The 17,615-nt window shown below is 40.0% G+C and overlaps 1 protein-coding gene across 1 annotated transcript in view; it reads right to left on the bottom strand.

Moving 5' to 3' along the window:
• Positions 1–17,615, bottom strand: part of LOC135218542 (very long-chain specific acyl-CoA dehydrogenase, mitochondrial-like) — a 303,617-nt gene that overhangs the window by 123,888 nt on the left and 162,114 nt on the right. The window contains exon 2 of the mRNA XM_064254915.1: positions 6,480–6,572. Coding sequence (XP_064110985.1) covers positions 6,480–6,500 — 21 coding nt within the window. The 5' untranslated portion in view covers positions 6,501–6,572. The remainder of the gene's footprint in view (positions 1–6,479; positions 6,573–17,615) is intronic.

Below are 17,615 nucleotides of genomic sequence, written 5' to 3'. Positions count from 1 at the left end.
GATAGGAAGGAGACATGTCCCTGGGTGTCGTAGACAGCGGGGGTGGTTTCAGGAACGGGATCCGGTAACCCTTCTTTAAGATGTCCACGGACCATTTGTCCGCACCTCTCTCTTCCCAGGCTTGCGCAAAAAGCTGAAGCCTGGCTCCAACCGGTGACTGAAGGACTTCTGCTTCACTTCTTGTTCTTGGCCAGCGCCGTGGCTCTGCCTCTGGAAGTGCCTCTTCCTCGAGGGGCTGGTCTCAAGGAAGAACTACCTCGAAAGGGCTTCGATTTCTTGAGAATCGAAACTCCCGAGGACGAAGGAACCGCAGGTCTCCTTGAAGATTGTGCGAGGAGATCTTGCGTGGCCTTCTCCTGTAGACTGGTCGCAATGTCTTTTACCATAGCCTGGGGAAGAGATGATCCGAAAAAGGAGCGAAAGAGCAAGTCTGCTTTCTGTGACGGAGAAACAGATTTCGCTGTAAAATTGCAAAACAGGGATCTCTTCTTCAAGAGCCCTGTGCAAAAGTGAGCTGTAAGCTCCTACGAACCATCTCTGACGGCCTTGTCCATGCACGACATTACGCTGGACAGCTCCCCCAGACTAATCGAGTCGGAACTCCTAGACTTGGCATCCAGAACTCCCAAACACCAATCTAGAAAGTTGAAGACCTCTAACGTCCGAAAGAGGCCTTTAAGGTGGTAGTCCATTTCCGTAGTAGACCATGAAACTTCGAAGAGGACAGGTGAGACCTCCTCGAGGCATCCACAATGCTGGCGAAGTCTCCTTGGGCTGACGAGGGAAGTCTAATACCTACGTCTTCTCCGTCTCATACCAAATGCCAGCCTTCCCACTAAGTCTCGAAGGTGGCAGGGCAAAAGAAGTCTTTCCCTGAGACTTCCTTTTCTCCATCCAGTCATGGACCTTACGAAGAGCCCTCTTAGTTGAAAGGGACTTCTTCATCCTGACGAATGCCGAGACCTTGTTGATCTTGGACGAAGAAAGTTGTGAAGGAGGAGAGCGAGGAGCTTCCGGGTGAAACGTCTCTCCAAACTCTGATTGAAGAAGGCGGGTTCAAAACCTGGTAGTCGGAAGAGACTGCCGCCAAAGGTTTCTCATCATCCACTTCAACCGAAGCGTCACTAACCTCTGCTCCGACACAGGTGAAGTTGGAGGCAATAGGCTGGACCAAGACTATCTGGTCTAAGTTTCCACGAGGCGCGTTGCTGTGAAGTGGAAGGTAAAGCTGACTCATTAATAGAAACTCCGGTCGTATCTCTTAAGAACCCGGAGCAACTTGCAAAGTCTCATCACAAACAGGTGGGAGGCGACGAAACTCCACATCTTCGTCCACCCGAGCGTCCGCTGGCGCACACCTGGCGTCCACTGGCGCACACCTGGGCGTCCACTGGCGCATACCTGGCGTCCACTGGCGCACGGCCTGGCTGCAACTAGCGCGGGTGGGTATTGGGCGTTCCCGCTCGCGGCGAATGCTGGCCTGTCCGCTGGCGCACGCTTGGCGTCCACTGGCGTGCGAATGACATTTACTAAGGCGCGCTTTAACATCTCGGTGCCGCGCTGTCTTCCGCTGGTGCACTCTTAGATGCCACTGGCGTTCGCTTGGCTTCCGACCCGAGCGTCCGAACGTGAACTTGCCCACCGAAGCGTTCACGCAAGTATCGAGCTCTCGCACCGCAAGCTTACGAGCGGGTAATACGCTTCATGCGCCGAGCGAGCAAAATCCTCTTCACGTCCTCCAGAGAGCCGCTGGGGGAGTCGCACGAACTCTAGCAGGCGAAGAAAGTGGAGAGATAGACGAGCGAGGAGAGGGAGAGGGAGACCTTCTAGATCTCTTCACAGGCAGACGTCATCCTTTCTCCTGGGACGTGGTTGCGTCCCTTTCTTAGCAAGAGCATCAGCAAGCTGTTGCTGCAAAGAGCGCAGGATCTTCTCAGTAGGAGAGGATTCCTTGTCAGGTGATGGGCTGATCCTGTGAGAAGGCGAGGGGCGAAGGGGACGCCTTCTTCCTTCTCCCAAAAGGAAACTGCCGTAGTTACGCGCTCGGAGAGCGACTGGGGGGCGCTCAACAAAGTCATCATCCGATGACTCCTTACGCTTCTTCTGTGGCGGGAAGGCTGCGAACACACTCTCAGGCGATGATCGGCCTTCTCGATGAGCCAAAAACTGGACTGAAGCGTCACGATCACCAACGCTCCTTTTTCAGCGGGCGTGAAATAGAATGAGAGCTCCACCCCTTGTGCGGGGAGGAAGCCTCTGAAGAAGAGAAACACTCTTTCAGGAGGCGTGCACGCGCACGCTCCTTGGCAGTCTGTGTAACGTCAACAGATACTGCCGAAGGCACGTCAGATCGGTGGGCGTTCCCCGTAACCCTCCTGCGGCTTTCGACATGCCCTCTCCCTGAAACCTGGGAGTCCGGCAGCGAAATGGGGCCGATCTGACGCACCCTCCACCAACGAAGGAGCACTGTCACTGCACTTTGCACCTTCACTTTTGCCTTCTAAGGCGAGCACTTTAGATTCTAAATTACGAATCGACTCTAAGATAAGTGTAAGGGTATTACCCTCTACAGACACTGTTTCAGGGCCCGAAGGCAACACTACAGGGTTAGGAGTAGTGATTAAAGGAGGGTTAGTAGGAGAAACATGAACTTCCTGCCGTTTACCTGAAACGCTCCTGGAGGAAGACCTCCTTAACCTATCCCGTTCAAGCTTACGCAGATAGGACTCATTCCGCTCCATCCAGATCAGAAAGACACTCACATTCCTTGCAGCGACTTTCATACATGCAATCATGCTCTCTGCAATCTTACACAAAGTATGAGGGTCTACTGATGCTTTCAGTAGTCTACCTCGACAATCACTCTTGGTACAAAACCTGGCGCTAGCCGAACTAGAACCAGACATCTTATTTAACCTCTTCATTACCGAAAGTTTGTTTGGAGGTAGGTGGGTACCACCATTCAAGCCTACTACACCGCACCGGGTGCATAAAGGTGGTACGCATAGTACCACCAAAACTCCTCTTTTCAGATAGGGACTTCCAATCATTCTGTAATTTCGTTGTGAAAGTTTGGAGCAAATAAACAGTTATGCACGATGCAGAACGTTGATGAACCCAAAAAATATTATTATTGCTTATGAGTAGTGTGTAGGTGACAAATGAACTGCGTCTCAACAAAAAATCACAAAACCATACAAGCGTAAACATGTAATAACTTCTACCCAAGTAAAAAACCAGTTGTATCATCATTTACTGTATTTATTTATTTATTCACATTACATTTTACAAATAAAAGATATGAACACCAGATAAATAAAGGTAGAAATAAAGCCTTATAGTAACTTTATATATATAAAAAAACCAAACCAGAGAAAAAGCAAAAAAGCGATTTTTTCTGAGGACAAGAAACTTGAAAAATTAGTTTAGATACCCCTGATACCCCTAAAGTTGTTTACTGTGATGAAACTAATCTTAGAAAACGTAGAAAATGACATTGACCAATTTTTGAAAGATATACTATAAAATTTGCGATTTCCATATTTATTGGCGGGGCTTTCGCTTTAGTTTTTGCTCTTTATTTTTGTTATTACGTGCTTATTTACGGTTCTATTTTGATAATACTTTATGTGCATGTTCCAGGTGCGATATACCAACATTCTGTAAGACCGCATTTCTATTCAAGACCGTGTTTTTTTTTAGTGCTCACCGCAACCACCAGTGTCCCTTGTACAAGGGACATTCTGAGTTTCACATTTTTTTTCATAAAATCATTTATTTTCCCTGTAGGATGATAAAACTAACGGAGAATATGCGTTATTATAGTGCTAATAATACCTGATAATTTCATTAGCCTGTCTTGATTAGTGTATTTTTGGCAAATATTATTTACGATCGGCCACCCCTCCCTCCAACTTGAGTCACTACCGAGAGATTCAGTTCGGCAGCAAACGCAATGTTTACATTCTGCTCACCCACCCGGTAAAGAAGGGGTTAAAGAGAAATCAAGCCAAAATCAATCAAATCCACAATTAACGTGTGCCTAGCCACCGATCCAAAAGTCAAGATACCAAAAAATCAAAAAGGGGTACTTATAGTAGCCAAGTTTCCTAAATTCAAGACGGAGGTGCTGAAAACTGTGTTTACAACACCGGCGACAGAAAAATTATGAATAGAAAATGGGAATGATTCATGATTCCTGATACCCGCCTCCCAGCGGCGGGAATGGGTACTAACCACCTGACTCCCACTACGTGTGTCGTAAGTTTTTTAATTTCTGTCGGACTTTGGAAAATACAGCTATATATATATCTGACAGGTAAGTTTCATGAACAAAACTAAATTTCATATATAATTGTATTCAAAATCGCTCTAAGCGGAAAACGGTTAAAGGTAAAGAGTTAATTTTTTTTTTGTAATGCACACTAAATTGCGATCATTTTGGTATATAACACATTGTAAAACTATAAAAGCAACACAGAGAAAATATTATCACAAAATAATGCATGAATTCGTAAAGCGCGGACGTAAACAAATATTTTTTTCAAAAATTCACCATAAATCTAAATATTGTCTTAGAGACTTCCAATTTCTTTCAAAATGAAGACAAATGATTGAATATTACTATACTGTAAGAGTATTAGCTTACAATTGCAGTTTTCAACCATATCTGACGAGTTAAATTTGACCGAATGTCGAATTTTTTTATATATTTTTTTTATATGCAAATATTTTGAAAATTAGAAAAGCTACAACCTTCAAATATTTTTAGTTTTATTCTACATGAAAGTGCGCACATTTTCATATATAAAACTCTATGAAATGCCTAGTATGAAACAGAGCAAACATTCCGAGAATGCGACGTACGCATGTCGGAGATTTGTGGCAGAGAATCCGCGCGCGGAGGGAAGGAAAGTTTTTTTTTAAATTTACCATAAATCTAAATATTGTGCTAGAGACTTCGAATTTGTTTCAAGATGAAGATAAATGACTGAAAATTACTAGACTGTAAGAGTTTTAGCTTACAATTGCGTTTTTAGACCATTTCGGTAGAGTCAAAGTTGACCGAACGTGGTTTTTTTTCCATTTATCTGGATTTATATGCAAATATTTCAAAAATGAGAAACACTACAACCTTCAATTATTTTTTGTTGTATTCTACATGAAATTGCACACATTTTCATATATAAAACTTTATGTAACGGCTAATTTAAAATGGTGCAAACATTACCACAATCTCACGTATGATTTTTTCGGAAGAGTTACCGCGCGGACGTAAAGAAAATGTTATTTTTTTCATATATTCACCATAAATCGAAATATTGTGCTAGAGACTTCCAATTTGTTGCAAAATTAAGGTAAATAATTGAATATTACTACAATATAAGAGTTTTAGCTTACAATTGCGTTTTTCGACCATTTCGGTAGAGTCAAAGTTGACCAAAGGTTGAAAATTTGGCAATTATCATTTTTTACATGAAAATATCTCAAAACTGATAAAAGCTACAACCATGGGTTGTTTTTAGTTGTATTGTGCATGAAATTGTGCACATTTCCATATATAAAACTTTAATGTAACGGCTAATTTTAAAATGGTGCAAACATTACCACAATCGCATGTATGATTTTTTACGGAAGAGTTACCGCGCGAATGTAAGGAAAAAGTTTTTTCCTAAATTCACCATAAATCTAAATATTATGCTAGAGACTTCCAATTTGTTACAAAATGAAGGTAAATAATTGAAGATTACTAAAATGTAAGAGTTTTAGCTTACAATTGCGTTTTTCTACCATTTCTATAGAGTCAAAGTTGACCGGAGGTTGAAATTTTGGCACATCGTCATTTATATGAAAATATCTCAAAACTGAAAAAAGCTACAATCATGAGTATTTTTTTGTTGTATTCTACATAAAAATGCACACATTTTCATATATAATACTCCATGTAACGGCTAATTTAAAATGGTACAAAAATTATGTCAGTGACGAAATAATTTCTGAGATGTGTCACCGGTACTTTTTAGTGCGGCAAGAAAGAAATTCGCGCTTGCACGCCTGCGTAACGATTGTAAACAAAACAACACCTTGATCTGTGAACTCCAGGCATCCCCCAAGGCGCGCGATTCAAGATTTTTCGGCTGGTAGGCCTATAAGTATTTTTCCGCGAATTTTTAAAAAAACTTTTGTATGTCGACGTAAAATACGTCCAGTTGGCACCCGAGAGACAAAAAATGTCGATGTAAAATAAGTCCACTCGGCGTTTAAGGGTTAATTAAATCGGGTACAGCACTAAAAGCACTTACCAGATAAATGAATTATTCTAAACCTAAAGGTTGAACAACTAAATATCACCCAGACATTATTTTGTAGTGCTATAAACATAATCTCCCAAAAAGAACAAAACATATTTGGCCGATTCTACTTAAATTAGCTTAAGATTAAAAATTAAAAAAAATAAATAAGCATGCATAATAATGTACCTGAAGACCAAAAGCTCCCATTCCTTTGAGACCTTCCAAGGTATCATCAGCTACTTTTTCAAGGCTGTCATTTAATGCTGCATCATTGCACTCCTGAAAGGACAATGAATTGTATCATGCAGAAAACTTGACTGAAATCACTGGAATGAAATAACCTAGATTCAATTACTTATAAAAAGACTTTTCAAATTTTACCTGAAAGGATAAAATAGCATTAACGTAGTTTTCCTACAGAATTTTAAAACCAAATCCCAATTTCCAAGAACCTTTATGAACATACTGGCCCATGATTTCACCATCAAAAAGCTTTAGATAAAATTTAACTGTATAGTTATCTTAAATAAGCCTCCTTGTATGGATACCAGCAGAGGTAACTTACATAATATTAGTGAAAAGTCAATGGTTCTTTCAAATATGACGTACCAATTAGAAAGGTATATATTATATTTAAATAACAGGTACTATTTCATTATATTTACATTACAGGTACGTATTTCAATTTAAGATAGACTAGAGTCAGGCACCGGTTAATGGCAATCCAGTTTTATGGTGGTTGTCTAGCGCCATAAAATCGGCAATTTATGGCACCATAACGTGCTAAATTCCGGTTGGTGCCAATAATAGTTAATTAATAGTTAGAAAAATAAATATAAAATTTAAAAATTAATTCAAAATAAAAAATATTAAAATCAAAGATAAATATTTAAAACAGATAACAGAAAATTAAAAGTAGTTAATTATATAAATTTTAAAAATGTAAAATGAATAAAATTACAAAATAATTAGAAACTAATCAAAGCAAATACACAAAGAATTAAAAACAAAATTAACAAATTAAAAAATGCATTAAAACAAACAAATAAACCATTGTGCATTAAAACCAAACAAAAATAAACCATAAAAAATTTTAAAAAATATATTATAGAGAGAGAGAGAGAGAGAGAGAGAGAGAGAGAGAGAGAGAGAGAGAGAGAGAGAGAGAGAGATTGCAAAGTGTTTTGTGAATTGTGTTAAAAGAAAATATAAAAAGTTATTTACAAAACATACAATAAAAATTTTAAAAACAAATGAAACAATTTCAAAAATCAAGATACAAATAAAAAATAGATAATTAAATAAAAAGTATCTAATAAAAAGATTTAATACAAAACCAAAAAATCAATTTATTAAAAAACCTAAGTAAAATATAAACAAACAAATAAATCAAGAAAATATAAACACAAAAAAATGCACATATTAAGCAGATAAAAAGAAAAAATAAAGTACCATAAATATAAATAAAGCAAATAAGATAAAAAATACATTAAAAACCAAAAATAAACAAAGAAAAAAACAGATAATATGCAATACATAAGTATAATTGTAAACATAAATAAACAAATAAAAATTGTAAATCATACAAAAAAAAAACATTTTAAAAGTAAAAACCCAATGAAAAACTTACAAACACCAAATAAAATAAAAAACCTTTCAAAAACATGAATAAAATTTATTTTTTAAATATTAAAAACCAAATAAAAACTAAAAACAATAAGCAAAATATAATATACAAAATACAGAACAAAAACTTTAAAAATGATACGAATGCAGAAAAAATTTAAGACAACAAAATATATAAAACATTTATAAATAAAAAGTAAAACAAGATAAAAATTAGAAATAAATCCTAAAAAAAATTTTTAAATATAAAAATAATAAATAAAAATATAAAACCCAAGAAATTAAAAATATAAAAAACTGAAACCATAAAAGTAACAACAAAATTAAAATTAGAAATAAAAAACCAACACAATTATAAAATTTAAAACAAAAACAAAATTGAAAATAAATATAAACAATGTTAAGGTAAAAAACAAAAGGTAAAGATAATTACAAATAATAATACATACATAAATTAATAAAAAAAATTTAAAAATCAAACAAAACAAAACTAAAGTGAAAAATAAAATAAAAATATTAAAAAATAAAAATATCAAAATACATAAAAAATAAATACATAAAAACCAAAAAATGCATTGAAAAAATCATAATTTTTGAAAGTAAACTGTATTTTTCCTAACCATGCAAACCTGAGGTCCTTTACATGAGGAATTACTTTCAGCGTAGCTGGAATTACGGCCGTAAAATTCTTGAACAAAGTGGTTAGGAAGCAACTACCGTGTGGCAGGCGGGTAGCCTCGCCTGCCCGGATGTAAACACTCAACTTTACCTTTCGGCCCAGGTTCAGATTGAGGGGTGGCATGAGGTGGGCATAAATGTAAAGGACCTCAGGTTTGTATAGTTAGGAAAAACAATTTACTATCAAAAATTGTGATTTGTTCCTAAACAATATACAAACCCTCGGTCCTTTACATGAGGATGACTCACTGATTGGTGGGAGGAATGTGAGTGATCCTCTAGAACTGACTGGAGTTCTGCAAACCTGGGATATTCCTCCTGGTCGTAAGAGTGAGGGGTGCCCTGCCTCTGATAACTTGATCGGAGTATAGGAGCTGCATGATCAAGAGTCAGACTCCTGGGCCTTTTCAAAATGAGTGAGGATCCGGGCTGGAAGAATATTTAGAGTCAGAGGCATTAATGCAAAGTTTTGGGAAGGGTTTGCATTATTCCCAGTCTCCTTCCTCCTCTTGCTAGAGGAAGAAGGAGGATTGCTTCTATGATTCTGATAAGAAAAATAGAAAGGAAGCTCTGTGTGTAAGCTTACCGCATCAATCGCCCGACCAGCCAGTGTAAGTTCGAGTCCTATCCTCAACCCAAAGTCCAGATGCAACTTGTCCTCTTGAAGGAGCCGGGTAAGCAAACACAACGCAAACATAACCTGCAAGCATCCACCACCAGTCCAAGGAAAGGAGGTTCCAAGGACCTGTGGGCAGACCCGAAAGAAGAGATATAAATATGGTCACACTGAGACCTCATCTATCTTCCTGACCAACATATTCTCTTCGGAGTGATGAAATGTACCCAAATTCACTGGACTATCCAACTGCAGAGAAGTCTCTCACAGCCTTGTAAGACTCGGAGAAAGACGTGTCATCGGACACTTCTGCAATGGCAGTCCGCAGCAGATAAAGACACTGACACTCAATGATGGGTGTCGATCCTTCATGGGTTCAGCAACACGCCAATAGGACAAAGTATGACTGATCTGGATCAACCAATACAAAGTCCATGATGGACTTCGACTCGTCAACAGATGCTGATTGACTGCGCTGCCTGCCACGCAAGCATCCAAGACATAGTCACAACATGACACCGCCTTTTGAAGGGTTATGCTGAAAACAATCATACAAATTGTCTATCTTGTTCACCGCCGATATTGGGAGACGAGATGATGTTCCTCTCAAGGCATGCGCACATCAGACAATAATCAATATTCTCATCAGTAGTTGAATCTTAACTAAGGAGAAACAATACTATATTACAAGTGAATGACTAAGGTGAATGCAGACCTACGTCTTCACAGTTGAATTGAGAGAAGTAAACTCAAGATTCTGATCATAGAAAAAGTCCCATCAATGACACCAACCAGTGAAGACGACTTTAATCCCTGTTGTTTCACAGAGGCCTGAAAAAGCTAATCTACTATTTCATTGCTGCTCAGCGAGAAAGTCGGAGTTTGCAATGAAAGCGGAGCGTCTTTAGGTAAAGAAAACACAGGGATTGTACTGCCTGAAGAACTGCTTCTCATGGGTTGGATCAGGGAGGACATTTCTATTTACTTTAGAAGCAGAGCTAGTAGGGCAGGGAACAGGCGAAGTTTTCCATAATTCATTTATAATTCGGGGTGAACAAAGAATAATTGAACACCTTACGAATTAGGAGATGTATATTAGAAGACAAACTCAAATGTCTGAAGAATATCATTCTGTGTCATCACAGCGGTAGGTGTGATGAAGCGGATGACTAGGTTACAGACTTCTGTTATACCTGGGGTAAACAGAAAGATGATAAAGTCTAGTGAGATATATCTCTTGTCTGAAAATTCTCACAACGGCCAACCAGAGACCTAAGTCTGTGATTGCCGGGCAGAGATTCAAATTGGTAGTTAATTCTAGACAGGAGAAACAATACCAAACTGAAATATCTCGGAGGGCAAGCAGTACTGAGGCAGCACCATTCACTGCTCGCTCAACTTGTTGTCATTGTGAGTTGCCTGGTAGTCCATTCCATGAAGGAATGCGTTCGGCTAGAACTATTGAGCGCAAAAAAGATACACTCGAGCACCTGCCTTTTAACTGAAATGGGAGAGGAGAAAACCCTCCTATTCAGTGAAAATGCAAATGCTGTGGTGTTGCTGGGAAACAATACCACTAGTTATCTCAAAATCAAAACGAGTGACTCTTGGGAGGCCAGAAAGGCTTTCCTGAGTTCCAAGTCAATTGAGAGATGGTACTATTTGTCTTGGTCACATACCAGAAGAGTTAACTTACAGGTATGTGCCTACTACTCGGACAATGCAACTGATAAGAGAAGCATGTCGCAAGAGAAATATGCGTAGTATATTTGTAGGTTCCTGTAAATCACACTCGAGCCTAATTCTTCTTCATTCGAGGGACAAGAATCAGGACTGGAAGCAGACCTCCTTCATTCTCTAATGAAGAGAGCGAAAGTGAAGTTTTCCCAAAGGGAGACTTCTACGGTGATAACAGGATACCGAAGACGACTAGTTCAAGCCGAACTGGTTGTTCCCAAAACAGTAGCACTGGAGAGGCATTCAAACCTCTCAGTACTATCCATCCTGAATGGACTAACATATTTTCAGTAAGATCATACGACTGAACCAAAAACATAGTCTCTCGGGTTCGAATTCCGAGGATTCATTCTGGTATAACCAGGAAGTTGAGGGGAAAAAAGATAGGAGGATTTACTGTTCTTGCCCACTTTTCTCTGACTTGCGATTGTAATGATAGCTATAAGAAATAATAGTAGATAGGATAGCATAAAAACAGAGAGAAGGAGAATAATCAAAATACAGTGAAAATAAGGAGAAAGAGGAGAGAGAATAATCAGAGTATGTACAGTGAAAATAACGAAAAAGAGAGAGGAAGAGAGAGAGGAAGAGAGAGAGACAGAGAGAGAGAATTGAGCTTTGGTGTGAGCCAGAATTTGATCAACAAAACCTTAGTCACTAAAAGTTGACCATAACACCATCGCAATAAAAGACTGTCATAAAATCTTTAAACCTGTGACCTCACACCAGACTTACTCAGCTTCTATAAAGAATGCAGCTCCACCTCCAAGAGGAGGTACGTATTAACATGTTAAATTATTGACTCTGCCTGGAAAAAGAGGAATTAACATGATAACCCCACTTAAAAGGAGATGGGGACAAGATAAGGAAAGACTGCTCCACGAATCAAGAATCTGGTTGGGCGGAGAACCAGATCCTACAGCGCCTAAGGAGGTGGTGCCGAATTTGAACCGAGGGTGGCTGAATTTCAGAACGACAGAAGAAGCCAGAGAGGACCGGCAGCTGTCATTCTGAAAAGAAGTAGAAATATTGCTAGGGTCCAAGAGATTTATAAGCTTTGTATTTGTAACTCTAATTCTTTGCACAGTAAAGAAAGAAACTGCCATTTGTCTCATTAAAACTTCTCCTGAGAGATTAAGCCGATTAAGATTACTAATCCAGAACTAACATTAAGAAGAAGCATAAAGTTCCACATAGAACCAGACTGCAGAACAAAATCATCACGAAGAAGCAGCAGGTAAGCGATCATATAACTCGAACACTCTACCTTACAAAAACGCACCACACGATGTTCTCACTGTTAAACAAAGCATTCATTCCTACAACCGTTTCGTTCACACAAACGTGAGCGAAAGTTGACCAGAGTTAAAGGCAGTAAAAGCAGGCGAGAACTTGCCACGTATTGCTACGCATCTATCTTCTCTGTGATCGAACCTCATAAAGATTACTACACAGAGGACCACCTCTTATCTCCTTCAGATGCCTTGTCCCGAGGGACAGCAACATCGATCTTGGCACCTGAAGAATACCCATTCCTAGCTTTCACAGGTAGGTCTGAGCCATCAAAGCGGCTCGGTCCCTTCTCTCGTCCTGCGCCACTATTGTGATTGAGAAAAGACTACCTATCACTGACTGGATGTACAACCCTCCTTAGGGGTTGTACACTTGAACACACCCTTACATAAGTATGGTGGGGCCCCCGTATTCGCGTTCTCTGGATTCACAGATTTCTCTATGGATCTTATCTACCCATTATTTGCGTGGAATTTGCCTATTCATGCAGTTTTCTGACAATAAATAATCACTAATTAGTGTATTTTGATGTTGTTTTCATGCTTAAATACATTTTTATAATACAAAAATGATTTACTAATTTTCAAATAATACGTATTGATCAGTACTATATTAGCAAGTTTAAGAAGATTAAATATCACATAATAACCATAATAATTCTCTCTCTCTCTCTCTTACAGAGATGTATGTTTTTTGTATGATAAATAAACAATTTACTAATTTTCAAATATTAATATTAATGTAAAGAGCAATCAATTCATTAAAGAAATACTACAGTGAATTAGTAAGATTTTAGTTTATAAATTTTAAAAATTATGTAAGAATGAAGGAAATCCCAGTCTTCACGCACATTTACTTCCTCACTGGACGAGTGGTTTCGCGCTCGGCTCCCAATCTGGTGGTCCGAAGTTCGAATCCTGGCTCGGCCAACGCGGAATCAGAGGAATTTATTTCTGGTGATAGAAATTCATTTCTCGATATTGTGTGGTTCGGATCCCACAATAAGTTGTAGGTCCCGTTGCTAGGTGACCAATTGGTTCCTAACCACGTAAAAAATATCTAATCCTTCGGGCCAGCCCTAGGAGAGCTGTTAATCAGCTCAGTGGTCTGGTAAAACTAAGATATACTTAACTTTTTTCACGCATCTTTCTTTCCAACTCCAGGTCCAAGCTGAGGTCCAACAGCTGTCAAATATATCAAGTAATGTGACAGGAGGGGAGGGAGTGTGTTCTCTCTCTCTCTCTCACTCTCTCTCTACAGAGATGAGAGCTTTTTATGGTACACGTATGTATAATGTTTATCAATATTTTCAAATAATAATAATAATAATAATAATAATAATAATAATAATAATAATAATAACAACTGCAATTACAAAACTCATATGTGAAAGTATTTCTCTCTCTCTCTCTCTCTCTTTCTCTCTCTCAGAGATGTGTTTTTTTATGATAAATGATTTACTAATATTCAAATATCAATAATAATATCAATTCACTAAAGAAAATACTAAAGTGAACTAGCAAGATTTTAGTTTATAAATAAAAAATTATGTAAAAATGAAATAAAATCCATTCTACCCCGCATCGTCTTTGAACTCCTGGTAGCCAAGCTGAGATGGCTGGGGTCCAACAGCTGTCAAATATATCAACTAATGTGACAGGAGGGGGAGTGTGTTGCCCACTCAAGATCATGTAAATTCTCTCTCTCTCTCTCTCTCTCTCTCTCTCTCTCTCTCTCTCTCTCTCTCTCTCTTTACTGAGATGAGAGAATTTTTATGGTACATGCGTACGTTTATTAATATTTTTGCATAATAATAATACTAACTAATTTCAAAATTCATATCGGCGTCACCTTTGATGTCAGGATGCCAGAAAACTTCCAATCATTCATTCTTTTATACAAAATTCATATGCGATAGTATTTTAAAGAAATACAATAATCTATCCATTTCACTCTTTTAAATAAGGATAAGTCTCTCTCTCTCTCTCTCTCTCTCTCTCTTTTGCCATACGAGATACACGTATGTCATAGCGGTAACTCTCACCGTCTGTTTGGGCTGGAAGTGTATGTATAAGTATATCTTTAAGGGCATTACTACATTTTATGGTAAAATAACAATATACAGTACTAGTTCTCAAATAATATTAAGTTTAATGAGATAAAACATCTCTCTCTCTCTATCTCTCTTACTTACATATGTTTATTTGTTTTGTAGTATAAATAAATGATTTATCTATAACTAATTTTCAAATATTAATAAGATTAATTAAAAGTAGCAATTCCCAGTCTTTTTATCTACTTGGAAGAATGTGGGTAGGGGAGTAAATGACAGTTTGATATAGGAATTGGGGCGGAGGGGAAGGAGTCGGAGTCTAGGAGTTATTTCTCTCTCTCTCTCTCTCCATTATTATTCTCTTTCTCTCAGAAATAATTCATAATTTCACTCCTGATGGTCAGATATATGATGTTGTCATTCAATGCTCTCTCTCTCTCTCTCTTCTGTTCTTGGCTGTAGGTATATATTTTTAATGGTAAAATGTTTAAGATGACTTTGAAATGATATTAATAATATAACCTCAAAGAATAAAACAGTAATAGGTTAGTAACTTTAGGTATATTTGAAGTAGGATGTCATTTAAGGTATACATTTGGTATCTGAACTTTCAAGATAGGCAGTTATAAGCATTTTTAGAGATGGTTTTTACTATTCGCAGGTTTTAACTATAAACGGGGGTGTCTGGTACCATCTCCCGCAAATAAGGGGGCACACTGTAGTATACCCGACACAGCCCTGGTTCCATGAGCAGCGCCCTTGGAACCAGAGACAGGAGAACGAACCTGGGTTCGAACTCCTGGGGCTCCAGAGACACTATATTTGTGGATAGCATCCAGGTTCCTGCTCCAGAAGGAGCAGGTGAGCCGAAGAGAACCAATTACTTGAAGACTCGCTGCAACACAGGAAAGGACAGTGCTATGTCATGGCAAGGAACCGCACTGATCAAGAGCAAAGAGTTCATTCGTTAGAGCCGAGCACTCAGATTGGCAGATCGAGTTGTCTGGTCGAGCATAGCCGAGCAAGCTGAGCAGATCACCACTACATAATTATGAGTGGTAATCATCAACGAAGAACTATCACTTCTTCCCAATTAACTATTCTCCTTCGAGGCCAAATCCCCAAGAAGAACAAGAGGGATAGTGTGTCTTCAGTCCTACGTGTTCAGACCCTAAGGTCCAACAATCAAGGACGGTACTTGACCATTCACCCAGAAGGTGATGTATGCAGTTCCAAGCTCTGCATAACTCCAAACCAGACTGAGGAGCAGACTCATCTGTACTGGTAAAGACTCGTCTCGCCAGCCATGCACTCGTAATAGTGAGTGCTCGACGAGCATTAGAATTCGTAAGAATTCCCATGTTCGGCAGGAAAAAACCCGACTTTTGTATGACTATGATCGGGCGAGCCTTTTCTCGCCCTAGTACTCGGCAAAATGATGAAGAAGAGTACTCGGCGAGCGCCAATGAACCCAAGGGATCCAGGCGCTTGGTGAGACTTCCGATTATTGCAATAATCATCAGGAATGCCCGTTGCCCGAGTGTTTGGAAATCTCAGAAAACCAAATCACCCTGGGAACACTAGAAATTCCAAGGAATCTAATGGCTTACCGAGACTCCCGACTTTCGTAATAACAATTACCGGGAATGTCTGTCTCAACAGAGTGTTTGGACATTACAGAAAAACCATAACACCCTGAGAACGCCAGAAATTCCAAAGAATTCAAGTATTTGGCGATATTCCTGGTTATCATGTTAATTATCAGGAATTCTCATCTCACCCAAGTGTTTGCAGATCGTAGAACACCAAAACACTCAGAGAGTGCTAGAAATTCCGGAGAATTTTAAGCGCTCAGCTAGACCCTCAAGTTTTGTCAAACGATCATCGGGGTAGGGGCCCTCCTCAACTCCTGTAGAAATCAAGGAGGAACAGGCATTAAAGATCCTTCCTTAACGACATGGAGGTACGTACGGTAGGACCCAAAGGTCCCTCCAGGAAAGTAGTTCCCCGAAGCTGAATGCTATGGAGAGCACTCTGCAGGATTCCTCCTATTCACCTCACCCCTCCCGGCATAGCCATAGAAGTAGAGGGAATAGGGGAGGAAGACTGGACGCTCTCGCTCGCCTTGCTAGCGGAACTAGCAGGAGAAGTGAGTCACGGGCTACCATCAACCTGAGTTGATGGCCGCTCCGCGAGTCTAGGAAAGCATTACCGTCTGGAGAAAATACTTTCCCGTGGAAGGGTACAAAACTCTCATACGGCAGGCAAAACGTCTGCTGCCACCGACTGGCATGCAAACGTGACCGTCGTCTGAGTGGGGCTGAGTAAGCACCTGACTGGAGAGAGCCGATACCATCCTCTGAAGTGTCCCAATCCTCATCAAGGCCAAAACCTCTCAAAAGGACCAAATGGGGGAGCCCACACCGGTCTCTGCATGCACAGTCCCGCGGGACCGTCACATCAACAGCATTGATGGCCGCTCCGCAAGTCTAGGAAAGCGTTATCATCTGGAGAAAGCACTTTCCCGAGGAGGGTTACAAAACTCTCGTACGGCAGGTGAAACATCTGCTGGCACCGAGACCGGTCAGTTACACACTGTGAATATCGTCTGGGTGGGGCTGAGTGTGCACCTGACTGGAGAGAGCCAATACTGTCCTCCGACTCGTCCAAGCCCTCATCAAGGCCAAACCTCTCAAGAGGACCAGATGGGGAGCCTCCCACTGGTCTCTGTGTGCACGTCCCGCAGGACCATTACGTCAACCCTGGGAACCAACCAATCACCAAGAGAGCGATCATCGGCAAGGCACGAGTCACCCGAGCGACTCGTTCCTTTCCTCCACCCCGTGCCCGAGTCATGACAGTGAGCAGACTCAGCGTCACCGACTCTGGATGCACACAAATCCGAAGATTTACATGCACTCGGGGACTCACGAATGAGCGCCTGACACGGAACTAGTCTAAGGGGCAGAACCTCTAGGACTAGCAGCTGAAGTGCGAACCGAAGTTTGTGCTTCTACAGCTCCCAACACGCTAGGCCCTGGGGACAGCGTGACGGTTCCCTTTCCTGAAGGAACGGGAGAGCCAGTGGAAGACACAACTGCCTCCTCAGTTTGAGGAGGCAGACCCTTAGAAGTCCTGTGACAAGACTTCTTAGGGGGAGGGAGACTACCTTCTCCTTCTACGGAAGGGAGCCTTAGAAGTAGAAGGGGTGGAGACTGATAAAAATATGATGATTCTGAAGAGGAGGATGATGACACTTGAACTCTCTTCCTCTTCAATTTTTCAAAATTCTGCAAACTTCTCCTGCAGAATGAGGTAT

Source organism: Macrobrachium nipponense, chromosome 9 (genome assembly GCF_015104395.2).
Source record: "Macrobrachium nipponense isolate FS-2020 chromosome 9, ASM1510439v2, whole genome shotgun sequence".
In the NCBI taxonomy this organism is placed as follows: Eukaryota; Metazoa; Arthropoda; class Malacostraca; order Decapoda; family Palaemonidae; genus Macrobrachium; species Macrobrachium nipponense.
This window is presented reverse-complemented; position numbering and strand designations above follow the sequence as displayed.